The sequence below is a fragment of the Carcharodon carcharias genome, chromosome 21 (genome assembly GCF_017639515.1).
Source record: "Carcharodon carcharias isolate sCarCar2 chromosome 21, sCarCar2.pri, whole genome shotgun sequence".
In the NCBI taxonomy this organism is placed as follows: Eukaryota; Metazoa; Chordata; class Chondrichthyes; order Lamniformes; family Lamnidae; genus Carcharodon; species Carcharodon carcharias.
Genome location: NC_054487.1, coordinates 36,080,676 through 36,097,486, shown reverse-complemented (window position 1 = coordinate 36,097,486; position 16,811 = coordinate 36,080,676). Strand labels below are relative to the sequence as shown.

At 42.9% G+C, this 16,811-nt stretch overlaps 1 protein-coding gene across 1 annotated transcript in view; it reads right to left on the bottom strand.

Annotated features, from left to right (window-relative positions):
• The window catches only part of efcab6 (EF-hand calcium binding domain 6), a 128,301-nt gene that overhangs the window by 49,269 nt on the left and 62,221 nt on the right, over nucleotides 1-16,811 (bottom strand). The window contains exons 18-21 of the mRNA XM_041215642.1: nucleotides 12,940-13,111; nucleotides 9,975-10,089; nucleotides 5,645-5,775; nucleotides 5,285-5,514 (exon numbers count right to left, since the gene is read on the bottom strand). Of these exons, the coding sequence (XP_041071576.1) occupies nucleotides 5,285-5,514; nucleotides 5,645-5,775; nucleotides 9,975-10,089; nucleotides 12,940-13,111 (648 nt within the window). The remainder of the gene's footprint in view (nucleotides 1-5,284; nucleotides 5,515-5,644; nucleotides 5,776-9,974; nucleotides 10,090-12,939; nucleotides 13,112-16,811) is intronic.

Sequence of the window (16,811 nt, the reverse complement as noted above, 5' to 3'; positions counted from 1 at the left end):
GCTCTGTTAAAACACAAGATGGAAGATGGTTCCAAAAGGCCAAGAAGCTATGTCTCTAGAACCCTCTCTGCAGCCAAGAAAGTCTATTCACAACTTGAAAAGGAAGGTTTATCAGTGATATTTGGAGTGAAGAAATTCCATCAATATCTGCATGGTCGACATTTCACCATAGTCTTAGATCATGGGCCACTAATGGGTTTATTTTGTGAAGATTAAAGCAATTCCATCGATAGCCTCTGCCAGAATTCAACGTTGGGCTTTGATTTTATTGGCGTATGAGTACACTTTTATGCACCGTCCAGGTGTTGATATTGCAAATGCAGAAGCACTCAGTCATCTCCATTACTGGATTGCATTATACATGCTCCAGTGCCACAAGAAGTTGTACTTGTGTTGAATTTCTTGAACTCCTCGCTAGTCTGTACAAAACAAATAAGGAATTGGACAAACTAGGATCCAATTTTGGCAAAATTCTGAGACCAGGTATTGCAAGGATGGTCAAATTCACCAGAGTCTGAAGAGATAAGACCATTCTATGCCCATAAAACTGAGTTAAGTTGTCAAGATGGAATGTTGTTGTGGGAATCAAGAGCTGTCGTCCCTTTGCAAGGAAGAGAACCACTCTTGACAAAGCTTCACAGTGCGCATCCAGTCATTTCGAAGATGAAGATGCTTGCTCAGAGCTATGTCTGGTGGTTAGGTACAGGCAGTGACACAAAAACAATGGTCAGGCACTGTATCCAGTGACAGCAACAACAGAAGTTGCCCGTTTCAGCTCCACTGCATCCGTGGGAGTGGCCTGGTCAACCCTGGGTTAGACTACATAAAGACTATGTAGGACCGTTTTTAGGTACCATGTTTTCATTGATCATCGATGCGCAGTCTAAGTGGATGGATGTGTATGATGTTAGATCGCTGACATTGTGTTCAACTATTGAAAAGCTGTGCCAATGTTTTAGTATACATGGGCTACTGGAAGCCATTGTTTCGGATAACGGTACTGCCTTCACTAGTACGGAATTCCAGAGATTCATGAGTTAAAATGGAATTAAATATATTAAGACAGCAGTATATCATCACTCATCCAATAGGTTAGCAGAAAGAGCAGTACAAGCTTTCAAATCAGGAATAAAGAAGTTGTCTGAAGAAACGTTAGTAACTCGGATTTCACATTTTCTTCTCAATTATCGTATGATTCCTCATGCAACTACAGTTTCAACACCATCTGAATTACTGATGAAACGCCGCCTACATACAAGGTTAAGTCTGGAGTTTCTAAACTTAGGGCAGAAGGTAGAGAAGAACCAGAGTAGTCAGAAATTGAATCATGATACTCATAGCAAACCTCAAAGATTTACTGTTGGAGATACAGTTTTCGTGCAGAATTGTGGAAATGGTTCTAGTTGGGTTCCTAGTATAATTGTCTCTGAAACTGGACCCATGTTATTCCAAGTGGAAGAGGAAGACCGATTGTTAGAAAACATGTCGATCATTTAAGGAGTACAGTGACATTCCAACAACCAGCTATTCCACCTTTAATTGATGTCTAACCCTTAAGCCCTGAGGTGACAGATCAACCTAGAATAAACATACCTGATGTCTCTGTTGAATTACCTAATCCTGAACTGCCATTGTCTAAGGATATCCCTAATGCTGCAGTTCCTGATCATGTCGATCCAGCGGAAGAATCTCAAGTTGTAAAGCTACATCACTCTAACCAAATTAGAAAACCACCTCAGAGACTTAATCTTTAATCGCATTACCTGTGTACATATGTATAAATTGTGGATTAAGATATTCTTTGTAAATAAGAACTGTAAAAAAACTAAAGGGGGAGGAAATTTAGTGATTGTAGATATAACCTTTCCTACTGCCTTTAGGGGTCACGTGATTGTTCTAACAAGTGAACCTAAGCGCTGTGTTACTGCAGAATCAACAGCCTTATGGAAATGATAGGAAAGTTGCAACCATGGTCATACAGAAAAACATGAAGAAATGAAATGCATCTACAATGCATGTATAGCTGAATATTGGAAGCCTTGGATTTCCATGTTTATGAATTAATTGCATGTCTACCAATGCAAGATGAGTTCAGCCCACCGACAGTGTGCAAAGCAGCTTGCACCAGAACTTCATGGGTCAACTAATTTGAATGTCCATTGGAGGAGTTATTGGCATAAATCCAGTAGAAAATGGAGGTGGTTAGAAATTGGATTTCAGCCTCAAAAAGCCTGTGAGGTGGGCCAAATGGATCAAGTATCAGTAGGGGAGCATTTAGGGGACAGTGATCATTGTATCATAAGGTTTAGGCTGATTATGGAAAAAGGCAAGGGGCAATATAGAGCTCTATACAACTATCTCACCCCCAGGACTGCAAAGCATTGTGCTGTCACTGGGTTAGTGACAAAGTACTTGAGAAGGTAGTGCAGTACCCCTGTGAAGTAGCACACAACCAGAAGATTCTGCCCTCTCTACCTCCTTAATCACAAGAGGATAATACTCAACTACTCATTGCTCATGTCTTCTTTTTCTTCAGGTCCAGTGCACCGGGGCAAGGAAGGAAAGAGGAGGAAAAGGAAAGGTCACAGAACTATTTTCTCATAATTATAAAGACAAGAAAGGCAAGGAGGATGACAGACTCAAGTACATTTCAACAACGGTCTCCTACCCCAAAATTTCTCTTGCTTCTCTTAACACCTTTAATGTCTCAAGATGCTTCACAGAGACATAATAAAGAAAATAAATCACAAAGGTTAGAGTCAAATTGGAAATAGTTCAACTTTTTTCGTATGGTAAAGTTGTGCAGGACATAAGAGGATACAACTGTGGGACATACAAGCTGCAGCATACAACAAAGCCCCCTGGAGCCATCAAGGCAGTTAAATCGCCTCTTTAAAACATTGATGGTTCTCTTGATGATCACCATGATAGAGGCTTACACCTTGTAATGCTTTATTGCTGCTGTTTGGGCCTCTCTTGGTGATGCCATTATCCATTGGAAAAGAAGGCAGGCCTCCAACTACGATCCATCAGGTTCCATGATTTCTATTCTTAAAAGAGATCAGGGAAGGAAGACTTCGAAGGATGAATATATTGTGACAACAACCAGTGTATCTCTTATTAATGTGCAGGATTCTTTGCAATTTGCCACACATAATCATGTACAATCAGGGAGTGGAAACTGTTTCAGTTGAGGAGTTCACAGAGTAGTATGGGTGCTGTTTTGCACTAGACTCTGTAAAACTGGAAGTCTGTATCTCACTGAGGCCTTGTTTTGATGACAAACTAAAATGAATTGCTAATTCTCCTGTTATGTGTCAGTCACCTGAAAAATATATGCCCATCCTGCTGTCTGTTGATATTACAGGGATTCATGACTGGCTGAAATGACCCTGCATCATAAAAAAATTAATATGTTTGTCACGTTCACAATTCCAGATGCTGTGGGCAGATGACTATGGTCACAGGTTCTAATCTAGTACCTTGCAGAGCTCGTCCATCACCCTATTGGTGAACCTTGCTCTTCTAACATCCTCCCCTGTTTCTCCTTCATGATAAATAGTCTACAATGATTAAACACAAAGGAAGTGCCACATCTGATCCTGAGATGCCCTCATTGTGGGTGAGGGTAGGGACAGTGGACTCAGATTCCCAGAGGCAATGAAAAGCAAATCCAAATTTGGGGTAGGTAGAATAGAGAAAGAAACGCTGCTCCTAGAAGTTAGCCCTAGTTGCAGAGATTGCTCCAACTCCTCAGGTGCAAAGGCTATTCATTTCAGTTTTGCCCAGTTAACCCTGGCAACAGCTGCACCATATTTTCATAGTGAGTTTGCTGTGAGCATTAAAACAGGAACTTCAGGACTGTAGCAATCATTTTATTATATTGTAATTAGCTCACTCAGGACTCCACAGGCCAGTCACAGATTCAAATTAGGAGCAGTAGGCCATTTGGCCCCTCGAGCCTGCTCCGCCATTCAATAAGATCATGGCTGATCTGATTGTAAACTCAACTCCACATTTCTGCCCACCCCCAACAACCTTTCACCCCTTTGCTCATCAAGAATTTATCTACCTCTGCCTTAAAAATATTCAAAGGCTGCTTCCATTGCCTTTTGAGGAAGAGAGCTCCAAAGACTCATGACCTTCTGAGAGAAAAATTTCTCCTCATCTCTGTCTTAAATGAGAGGCCCCTTATTTTTAAACAGTGACCCCTAGTTCTAGATTCTTCCACAAGAGGAAACATCCCCTCCACATCCACCTGCATTCTTCTAAACTCCAGTGGATACAAGCCTAGCCTGTCCAACCTTTCCTCATAAGACAGCCTGCCCACTCCTGGTATCAGTCTAGTAAACCTTCTCTGAATTGCTTCTAATGCATTTACATCCTAAAAATAATAAGGACATTTGTGGCAGGAGAATGAATGATTATCATGCATAACACCAGTGGGAACAGCTTTCATCCTATTTTGCTTGCAAAAAAAAAAGTAATGTCCAGAATCTATTCTGAAAATGTACCAAAAATTTTTTTTTAGGGACAATAGCAGAGGAGTTAGTTGTCAATTATATCAGAATGACAACAAGTAACAAAGTGCTTTCAAATCTTTCATATCACTATATGCTTACAACAAAAAGAGAAAACGTGTTTGCTACACTTTTTAATGAAACCAATTAATGAGCAAGTATCTGGCAGTGAGAGGCCCAACTAAACAAAAAGACAAGAAAATGGAGGAAGTTGAAAAAGACACAGAAGACATTGTACATTTCCTGCATTTTCCCTCAGGTGAATCTCTTACTGTCTTAGCTTTTAGCCAATTACTTGGTTTTATTAGATGTTTAATTTGTTTAATTTTTTTTCCTATTGCCTGACTGAGATGATGGTTTATATCTTCAAACATGATCCTGCTCTGCTTCTAAGCAAAGTTGTAGGTCATCCAACATACTAACTCCAGCTTGATACTTGGCATTCCCCCTCCCTCTTTTTCCAACTGAATCCCCATCCTTCTCCACCCTACCCCCCATTTTTCCTAATTTTACTAAAATGTTTCCCTCTACTATTTAGTCATCGGTTCTAAGGCCCCTGCCCAGAACGTCAACATGCTGTCCCTCGGCAGATACTGACTGACATACAATTGTGCATTTCCAGCATTCTCTACTTTTGTCTCAGGTCATAACTTGTGCAGGTTTTTGCTTTTATTTGTACTCATGAAAAGTTTTTTTTAAGGCAAGTACAATGTAACCAATACAAACAGACAAATACATTTAAAGAAGCAAAGCCGTGTACTGACTTGTAAACAGATGTATTCCAGCAGTGGCTCTGCTTAGACTCGATCATCTTAAGTATCTTAAGGAAATCGATGTAAGTTAGTTTTGACTCAGGCTTTAGTCCCAACATCCCTAGAAAGCGATGATACTCCATTGTTGTTAGCAGGCAGTTGTCAAACAGAGTACGAAAGTCGTACATCGTAACTAGTCCATCATGGTTACGGTCTAATTGATCAAATACAGAAGGCAAATCCTTTAAAAAAAAAGTCAACATGTCATTAATAATGTCACCCAGTATTAGCAACATGGTTTTAAAATATTCTAACAAAAAAATGAAAAAACAATTGCAATATCCGCAGATTTATACAGTCAAATAGTCTTACCAAAATATTATTTTTCAGTTTATCCACGATGTAATTAAAGCAATCATCAGCAATCATATGTCTCATATTGGAATCACCTGCATCACTGGAACACCGCTTTAATCCAGCCACTGGATTTACCATTCTGTAATCTGTAGACCATGTAAATAAGAATTTAAAATTCAATTTAATAATAGTTTTTAATTCCTACCAATCTGTCCTTTTAGCCCTTGTTTTCCATTTTCTCCCTTCCTGGCCCAAATCTGGTTGGGTCCCACTAGAGGCTAAACAGATAACTTGCTCTTAGGCCTATTCCAATGCAGCATTGACCAGCTACTAAGAACTGAACAAGTCAGATGCTCCCATGTTTGCCTCATCTTCTGCAGTGGTTTTCCCTATTTTTCTGTAGGGAAATAATGTGTGTCACCCAGGACCCCCCTGCAATAGCACACCCAGGATCCCCCTGCAATAGTACCAGCAGAGATTAAGAAATCACAGCAGGGGAAAACTAACAGAATGAATCATGGAGATAAAAACCGAGTTCACCTTCATTGCTTTCCATTTCTCTCCTGGTGATTGACAAGGTGTTTACTAAAACCCGCTTTCCCAGCCATATTTCCTTTCTCAGTGACTGTCTCCGTCTCCGGTTTAACCAACGTGGATTTCAACTGAAATTCCATCCCTCATGTTTCGAACCCACCCAGGATTACAGGTATCTCCGGGACATAAAACGTTTCTCGGACTGCTGTTCCCGTCGCATTCTGAGATCCACACTCAGTGCCATGCGCCGCCATATGAACACACTCGACGTCTCCCTCCAGCAGCACCGCCGTACCCTTTTTCAAAGCTGCGCGTGCCCCCATTTTCATTTTATTCTTCGTCTCATCCGACGCCTCAACAAGAAACTTTTTTTCTTTCACTCAAGTGCCAAGGAATGCAAGCTCCAACAACTCATCGACACTAACACCCATCTAGGACCCTCCACCCCTGCCTGTCCCTCCGTCCCCACCCCATCTTCCAATCCCAGCCCCAGCCGTGTATTCACTAAACCCCCTGACCTTCTCCTTTCTGACGCTGAACATTCAGTGCTCAGCAAAGGACTTAGTTTCATACCCTTACGCCCTCACCTCTATGAATTTCAGGCTCGGCATGATGCTGAACTCTTCTTCCGCCGTCTTCGTCTCCAGGCTCACTTCTTTGGGCAGGAATCCTCTCCCCGTTCAACGGATCCTTCAACACATCCAGTATTCTCCCTCCACCTGAACCCCTCCCTCTGGATTCTTACCTTGTTTTGATCTTTTCATTGAGAACTGTCGGCGTGACATTAGTCGTCTCAATTTCTCTGCTCCTCTCACCCATTCTAATCTCTCTCTCTCTGAACTTACTGCACTTTGTTCTCTCAGGTCCAACCCTGACATTGTCATCAAACCCGCTGACAAGGGTGGTGCTGTTGTTGTCTGGCGCACTGACCTCTACTTCATGGAGGCTGAGCGTCAACTCGCAGACACTTCCTTCTACCTCCCCCTGGACCATGACCCCACCACTGAACATCAAACCATTGTTTCCAGGACTGTCACTGACCTTATCTCCACTGGAGATCTTCCTCCCACAGCTTCCAACCTGACAGTTGCCCAACCTCGGACGACCCGCTTCTACATCCTACCCAAAATCCACAAACAGGACTGTCCCGGCAGACCGATCATGTCAGCCTGTTCCTGCCCCACGGAACTAATTTCTCGCTATCTTGATTCCCTTCTCTCTCCCCTTGTTCAGTCCCTTCCCACCTACATCCGTGATTCCTCTGACACCTTATGTCACATCAACAATTTCCAGTTCCCTGGTCCCAACCACCTCCTCTTCACCATGGACGCCCAATCCCTCTACACCTCCATCCCCCACCAGGATGGTCTGAGGGCTCTCAGCTTCTTCCTCGAACAGAGGCCCAAACAATCCCCATCTACCACTACTCTCCTCCGTCTGGCTGAACTTGTTCTCACACTGAACAATTTCTCGTTTAACTCCTCTCACTTCTTCCAAATAAAAGGTGTGGCTATGGGTACCCGCATGGGCCTCAGCTATGCCTGTCTCTTTATGGGGTATGTGGAACATTCCTTGTTCCAGTCCTACTCCGGCCCCCTTCCACAACTCTTTCTCCGTTACATCGATGATTACTTCGGTGCTGCTTCGTGCTCTCGCCTGGACCTGGAAAAATTTATTAATTTTGCTTCCAATCTCCACCCCTCTATCATTTTCACATGGTCATCTCTGACACTTCCCTTCCCTTCCTTGACCTCTCTGTCTCAATTTCTGGTGATAGACTGTCCACCAATATCCATTACAAGCCTACCGACTCCCACAGCTACCTCAACTACAGCTCCTCACACCCTGCTTCCTGTAAGGACTCCATCCCATTCTTTCAGTTCCTTCGCCTCCATCGCATCTGTTCTGATGATGCTACCTTCAAAAACAGTTCCTCTGACTTGTCCTCCTTCTTCCTTAACCGAGGTTTTCCACCCACGGTAGATGACAGGGCGCTCAACCATGTCCAGCCCATCTCCCGCGCATCCGCCCTCACGCCTTCTCCTCCCTCCCAGAAACATGATAGGGTCTCCCTCGTCCTCACTATCACCCCACCAGCCTCTGCATTCAAAGGATCATCCTCCGCCATTTCTGCCAACCCCAGCATGATGCCACCACCAAACACATGTTCCCTTCACCCTCCCTGGCGGCATTCCATAGGGATTGTTCCCTCCATGACACCCTGGTCCACTCCTCCATCACCCCCTACTCCTCAACCCCCACCTACGGCACCTCCCCATGCAAACGTAAAATATGCAACACCTGCCCCTTCACTTCCTCTCTCCTCACCGTCCAAGGGCCCAAACACTCCTTTCAAGTGAAGCAGCATTTCACTTGCATTTCCCCCAACTTAGTCTACTGCATTCGTTGCTCCCAATGTGGTCTCACTACATTGGAGAGACCAAACGCAGACTGGGTGACTGCTTTGCAGAACACCTGCGGTCTGTCCGCAAGCATTACCCAGACCTCCCTGTCGCTTGCCATTTTAACACTCCACCCTGCTCTCTTGCCCACATGTCTGTCCTTGGCTTGCTGCATTGCTCCAGTGAAGCTCAACACAAACTGGAGGAACAGCACCTCATCTTCCAACTAGGCACTTTACAGCCTTCCAGACTGAATATTGAGTTCAACAACTTTAGATCTTGAACTCCCTCCTCCATCCCCACCCTCTTTCTGTTTCCTCCCCCTTCTTTTTGTTTTTTCGAATAATTTATATAGATTTTTCTTTTCCCACCTATTTCCATTATTTTTAAATGTATTCCACCCATCGCTTATTTCACCCCACCCCCACTAGAGCTACCTTGCTTGTCCTGCTCTCCACTCTTAATTAGCACATTCGTTTAGATAATATCACCGCCTTCAACACCTCTTTGTTCTTTTGTCTGTGACATATTTTGGTTATCTCCTCCTATCACTGCTTGCTTGTCCCAACAACCCCCCAACCTTCTTCCCCCCTCCTTAAACCAGCTTATATTTCACCCCTTTCCTGTTTCTACTTAGTTCTGTTAAAGGGTCATGAGGACTCGAAACGTCAACTTTGCTCTTCTCCGCCGATGCTGCCAGACCTGCTGAGTTTTTCCAGGTATTTCTGTTTTTGTTGAGAATGAATCATGGATTTGATGTGGCAAGTCAGAGATACAAATTTATGGGAAAAAACTCTGACCCAAGAATCCAGCAGCTTCAGATTTCATTTTTAACTGATTTTTACTTTTGACTACAGAATTCTGAGGTTAAAGCTATTACTTCAAAAATGGACTTGATTCATAATATAAGTAATGTAGTTATTATGTTAATAATAAATTATCTTCATTATTCTTCACACATAGCCCCTACAAAGGATGACTCTATCTAGTTAAGCTGCAATCAAGTTGTATTCTCTTTTAATTAGTTAAAGGGCCTTGCAGTGCAGGATATCATCAAAGTTTGAAAGAACAGGAATAAAGACAAGGTAAATTAAAGCCTAAAGGTTAGGCAACATCAAACTTAAGCTTAAAAGTCTTAGTAATAGAAAGGGAAGGTTCTAAAAGGGGGATAACTCAGAAAGAAGCAGTGTGATGAATACAATTTTCAGTAAAGTGCAGCTGTAAGGAGGAATCTGGCATTTATATTTAGAGACTAGGAAGAATAGGCAAAATCACTTTAAATTTTTCAGTCCCTCCTATGCAAGAACATCTGATACTTTAGATGCTGTTGTGATGATGGAATTCCAGTTTTAATCACAATAGGTATGTTTTTACAGTAGTGCTTTCCATGTGATTCATGCTTAATTTACCTTTAAAGCATTCAGAAAAGTCAGAGAAATTTAAGTCTTGATACTTGAAACCCAATATATCAGCTAGAATGTTAAACTGGTGTTCTTCCATGATTATGTCACAATCATGCAGCACCTAACGATCAAGGAATTAAACATCATGTTACAAAATAGACTTTAATAAAACATTAACTGCGCGGTTCTCTGCCTGCTAAAATAACATACTACTGCTTCAAAGATGGTTATCTTCTAAATCTTAATTGACTTTCACTCAGAAGATTACTTGGCAATAAAATCCATCAAACAATAAGGATATTTCTAGTGGCCCATTTGTTTTCTATTACTGACTGCTATCATCATGCTTTCTCTGCTTCAGTAATGAGCAGAGGGCAGTCTTATGCATTCCATCATTAGCTGGTAGAAAGTGAAGGATTTTTTGAGCGGTTGTGGGGGAAGAGGTTGCATGGAGAAAACAAACTGATCTAGCCATAGCACCGTTTTATCCTCCTGGATCAGAGGATTAATACTCATTCCCTTTGGACTTGGAAATTTCACTCCTACAGTAATGCTATAATACAAATACAATCTAGTTCTCAGCAGCAGCATGAGAGGGCACAGTAAAACTGACCGCAACATTTACATAGTGGTTCCAGTTATCAATATCCAACCTGTTTTCAACTTTAATGAAGCCTTGTCTTGTTAAACATTCTACATTATCAAATATATTGATTTTTTTAAACCAATTGACTTTAAATGGATGAAAAATCTAACCCTAAAAAGTTTGTAAATATGAAACAAAATTAAAGCTGTCCGCATTCCTATACAGCCTGCAAGCTGACAATTACGACTTATAGTGGAGGGTACCAAAAGTTCAATAAACAGAAAAAACGTTTAATTTTCTGTAAATTCCGTCAATTACTTGTACTTAAAATATTTTTTTATATATGTTGAGTGGCATTGTTAAAGCTGTATTTTATTAAACAAAACTATTTATTACTTTTCCCTTTGTTCTGTTGCTTACTCATAATAATGGGCATCTTAGATAGATAGGCAGGCCTGACAACCAGCTTTCAATCCTCTGCCATTGGCATTCTATCAACAGCTCAGAGGGACTCCCTCAGTACTTCTGCAACATAATGTGGCTGAAATGGGGAAGCTGTGCAAGGATTCAGTAGGACATTCACACATTCTAGTGCTTCTTGACACACAACATTGCAGCTTACATGTGCTTTATTACTATGTCGCTGCACAATTTGAAACACTCATTGTATTTTTTGTATTGAGTTTAATGTTACAAAATTATATTCAGAATTTGAGGGGTACCAAGTTTACTTCTGTGGACAAATTGACTTATTAAATAACAGAAGAACATTCCGTATTTAAGAGGTGTTCAGTTCCACTACTTAATGTATGTTTAATAGAAAGTGGATATAATGGGTTGAATTTTATGGCCCCTGGGAGGCAGGGGAGTGCCTAAAATTGGGTGCCATGGTAGCGGTGCTGTGCCCATTCTCTATCGCCCCCACCCACCCCTGTAGATATCTTAACCACAGTGAGGGTGGCGTCAGGCAGCCCGCTCACCCGTGGGATAATTGTAGCCCTTAAGTGGACAATTAATGGGGACTTTAGGACTTCCTCCTGCCACCACTGGGATCTTTCCTGCATTGGGGAAGGCCAGTGCCAAGTGTCCAGGCAGTCCAGTAAAAGCTGGTAGCCATCTGGCTGGACTAGGGGATGCTTCCTGTTCGGGCACTCTGTGAAGATCATGACTGGTCTTCTTATGTTTTGATTTCCACATTCCCATCTAACCTCTCAAGCCAATTAAAGGCCCAATGACAGTTAAATGGGTGCAGGGAAAGCCAGCCAGACGGAGGCAGGCACACCTTCAACTTTTATGCTGGGGTGGGGAGGGGGGGAGATGAGCCCCCCGAGTCACATTCAGCCTAATGGAGATGCAGCTATAATGATGAGGATAATGAATGGATCAAGGCCATGGCATTTAAGACTATACAATTTCAGGATTGGGTTAAGAACTTCCATGGGACTAGATAAAAAAAGACATTCATGATTGGTTGGGGAGTATTCTGATAATACCACAACTACTGCTAATTTTTGGCAAGCCTCAGCATTTACAAAAATTCTTAAAGAAAATTTATTCCATTGCCTCCTCAGGGTTACACGAGTGTTACAATTTCCACATTCAAAATAACACATTCCATTTTCCATTAATATTCTCTTTAATAATGATCATCATTACCTTACAATCACTGCATACAGTAGCTAGGAAGAAGAATGTATAAACAAAGAGAAAACTTTAAGATTACGTATATTGGTAATTAATATGTGACAAAAATGAGCTGCTCATGCTATTTGGTTAATCCAGTGCGTCATGAAGCCTAGGCAGGATCTATGTTTGACCTCCAAGTTGTGCCGTGAATTTACATTTAAAGGGCCAATGGCAGGAACACTGCAATTGGTACTGGTGTTCTGAGTTAGAGAGAGGAAAATCAGCCAGGTCCCCCGTTCTTTTACAATATTTAGTGTCCCCTGCTGAAAGTGCACAGCTAGACAATGAATGAAGAGAGGATCATGCTTAGTTGCAATGGCCCCTAGGGTTGATTTCCCCATTAACATTCACTTCCTAGGTTCATTTTGAATAAAGATCATTTGACTGATGTACTGTTTGGCAGCTGATGCCCATGCATCTGTGCAAGGCTTCATTTCTGGGAGCAGAGGATGGATAGTGTGGAGGGGTATTGGTCAGAAAAAGGAGAGAAAAAAGTAATGATAAAGATTACTTTTCTCTCACATATGATACATTTCTTACTTTTGTGTTATGAGAGTGGGTGTGGATTGTGTGCAAGTGAAAGAGATAGAGAGAAAAATAGAACAAATGAATAGGCTAAAGGCACAGGAGTGCTACTGCATCTCAATTGAGTCAAGTATTTATTTTACTAGTTTCAAAAATAAAAATAAAGTTTCTCACCTTCCTGAATCCTTCCTTGTTGATTTTTCCATTGGATTGCTTCTTGTGGGTAAGGAAACTTTTCCTAATGTTACCATCACATTGTATAATACGTTGCCACAGCTCTGATTTCACCTCATTCACAGTCATCATCTTGCCCAATATGAGATCTTCATTTTCTTGCTTTACTAACCTGATATATAAACATCAATTGCCATGGAAATTACTCATAGAAATAATTCAACTGCAGAACTACATTAAAATATAGAGTAAAGGAGATCAGTCCTTTGGTCCTCCGCTGTACTGTGTGGGGAAATGAAAGGGGATACAAACTTTTCCCCATTTGATGGATTGCAATCTCTGCCAAGCTATTGATACTTGTGGCAAACTCAGGTCACACACTTACCCACAAAAAAGAAGTGGAAACGGACATTACAAATTAAAAAAAAATAAGAGGGGGTAGGTGCCACAATGTGTTGATATTCTCTTCATTCAGCTCTGACACATGGATTGGAATCCAACCCAAATGTAATAGAAGTTATATTTGTTTGCTGGCTGCAGCAGTGCCATATGAATGAGTTTAAACAATCTTAATTCAGTAACAAGAGACAGAGGACACTCCATGCCTAAAGTTCTTAAAGTTGATAAAGGCTTTGGCTCACTGCACTAAATTGGCCTTTAGGCAGGCTGTATTGACTACCGATGCAAGGAAATGTCACACAGGTGTAGGAAGGATTACTTTGTGAGATTGGTTACAGCATGGAAAGAATATAGATATCTAATGATATATCACCTGGGATAGTATTTGATGCTTACATTGGGTGCTTGATATAGGAATCTCTAGCATTCTCAGTGCTAGCATCTCATATCTTAATGAACATAACATGAAAATAAGGAGTTAAGTACCCACTGTGTGTGCTGTCACACATCTAGTAACTGGGGACGGAACCATGCCAGATTTGCAAAGTGTAGTAGTGAGTGGGAAAAAGGATGTTTTACCCGCTTGCCACAATGCCTTATCATTCCATTCCCGGCAGGTCCTGCCTCATCAATAATGCAGTCACAGGAAACACACCAGGTCACTAGTGCATGGACTCGGATTTGCCCTCCATGCCATGACCTCAGTGCTTCCTCACTCTGGACACCATATTTAAAGCGCGCCAGATGCATACCTACTGCATGTCGATGGAACAGGCCTGCTCCAGGCGACAGATGGCCCTGAAGGAAAAGAAGGTGGCAGTTCCCAAGTTTAGTGATGCCTCTCTGGGGCACCTACTGGATGCAGTGGAAGGTTGCCATGATGTCCTCTAGCCATGGTCTGGCCACAGGAGGTCCTCCAAAGTCACCAATCCAGCCTGGGAGGTGGTGACAGTGGTGGTCAGCGCCACCAGAGCACAGAAGAGTCAGCCATCCAGTGCAAGAAGAGGGTGAATGATTTTATCCGTTCTACCAGGGTAAGTCAACCACCTCATCACTCTCAACTCACAAATCCATCACATATCCATGGGGATCTCACACCTCGAGGAACAACACCACTAACTCTCACACCCACCCTCATCTCTATCAGGCTCATGATCTCTGGAGCTCACGTCCTCAGCCTGACCATGGATCTGCTCACCACGCAAACATTCCACGCAGTGCCAAGCGTTTTGCTCACACTCTCTTCATCTGTTTTCATGCAGGAGAAGCTGTCTTATAACAGCGGTAGGTGTCCCACACCGAGGGTGGAGTGACCCATATTAGGCCGCTCACTCACTTTGAGGAGCATGCCATCATGCTGCCGAGTGAGGACATGGAACGTACCTGCAGCAATGGCAAGGTCGACGGCGAATACCCACGTGAGGATCCTGCACCACATCATCCTTCTCTCAACGCAACTGTGAGTGCTCTCTCTCCTGCTTTTGACTCTGCTGCCATGCACTAATTATCTCTACTTTGGTTCATGGGGAGCTCTGCAAAGTGACTGATGCCTTCAGCCAGCCAGTCCCTGAGCTCCATCCAGGTCCTCACCTCCAGCAAAGATGGCACCTCCTCCATTGAAGAGCTGGAATTAAGCTGTCTGGAAGACCTGTCACAGCGCTTACCCAAAGCCTCCACCAGCGCAAAGACATACACCTCATGGGACCTGAATCTAGACCAGGTTCGGGTTTACGCTTTGTTGGTCATCGCTCCTCCCCCTCCCCTTGACACCTTTGAGCCCCCCACCAACCTCAGTCCTCCGACACCTTCATCCCTCTACAACCCCCAACCTCACTTCACCTGCTACACCTTCCTCTTCCAGTCAAACCCAGACCTCCCTCTCTCACCACCCCCAGTACACCTTGCTCTCCCACTCACAGCTGGACCTTCCTCACCCCTCCCCCTTGTCGATCATCCATAGCAGATCATGGCCAAGATTGTGATGTTCCGAAGCAGACCCGAAGCACCAACCTCCCATCTCTGTGAGCTGCTTTACGGCATAGCCATGTGCATGAGACTCCACCCAGCATGCGATGTATGTGTTCCTCCAGATCTGGTGGCTGTAGGGCTCTAGCATCTTCTGCTCCTCAGATGTCCACGATCAGAGCAAGGTCTTAACTGTAAGTCCTGACTTCTGTACATCACATTTGTCCAGACATGTTCTGGGCTGGTGTGTTTTCCTGCCGGTATAATGGTAAATCTAGCATGGGGGGGGCGATTCTGGTCAGGTCTTACTTTTCATCCCATTAGCGGGATGCAAAGTAGGTTCACGCCGGTCTCCAGTGGGATTGGTGTTCTGTCATGGAGGACATCATCGGATGATCCCACTGTGCTTTCACAGCAGCATGAGAATGATTTTTGACCTACTCATCATATTGTCCCCCCATCTCCCCACCCTGGCCACCATGATGCCTGACACCAATGGGGCTGGAAAATTCCAGCCTGGGTCATACAGAATCAAATCATATAATTGTTACAGTGTAGAAGGAGGCCATTCGGCCTATCGTGTCTGTACTGGCTCTCTGAGCATTTTAACTTAGTGCCAATCTCCTGCCTTTTCCCCGTAACCCAGCACATTGTTTCTATTTAAATACTCATCCTATTCACTCTTGAATGCCTCAATTGAACCTGCCTCCACCACACTTCCATGCAATGCATTCCAAACCCTAACTGTTCGCTGAATGAAAAAGTTTATTCTCACCTCGCATTTCTTTTGCAAAACACTTTAAAACTGTGCCCTCTGGTTCTCGATCTGTTTTCGAGTGGGAACAGTTTCTCCTTAACTACTCTGTCCAGACCTCTCATGATTTTGAAAACTTCTATCAAGTCTCCTCTCAGCCTTCTCCTCTCCAAGGAAAACAGTCCCAACTTCTCCAATCTTTCCTCATAACTAAGTGTCTCGTCCTTGGAACCATTCTTGGAAACCTCTTCTGCACTCTCTCCAATGCGTTTACATTCTTCCTATAATGTGGTGCCCAGAACTGTACACAATACTCCAGCTGAGGTCTAATCAGTGTCTCATATAAGTTCATCATAGCCTCCTTGCCCTTGTACTCTATGGCCTTATTAATGAAGCCTAGAATACTGTATGCTTTAGAAACAGTTCTCTCTACCTGTCCTGCCACTTCTAACAATGACTTATTACATATATACCCAGGTCTCTGTGTTCTTGCACACCCTTTAGAGTAGTATCCTTTATTTTATACTGTCTCGCCATGTTCTTTGTACCAAAGTGTATCACCTCACACTTCTCTGCACTGAACTTCATCTGCCACCTATCTGCCCACTCCACCAATGTGTCAATGTCCTTTTGAAGTTCTACACTGTCCTCCTCACAGTTTACAATTCTCCCATGTTTGTGTTGCCTGCAAATTTTGAAATTGTCCCCTGCACACCAAGATGTAAATCATTTATATATATTAAGAAAAGCAAGG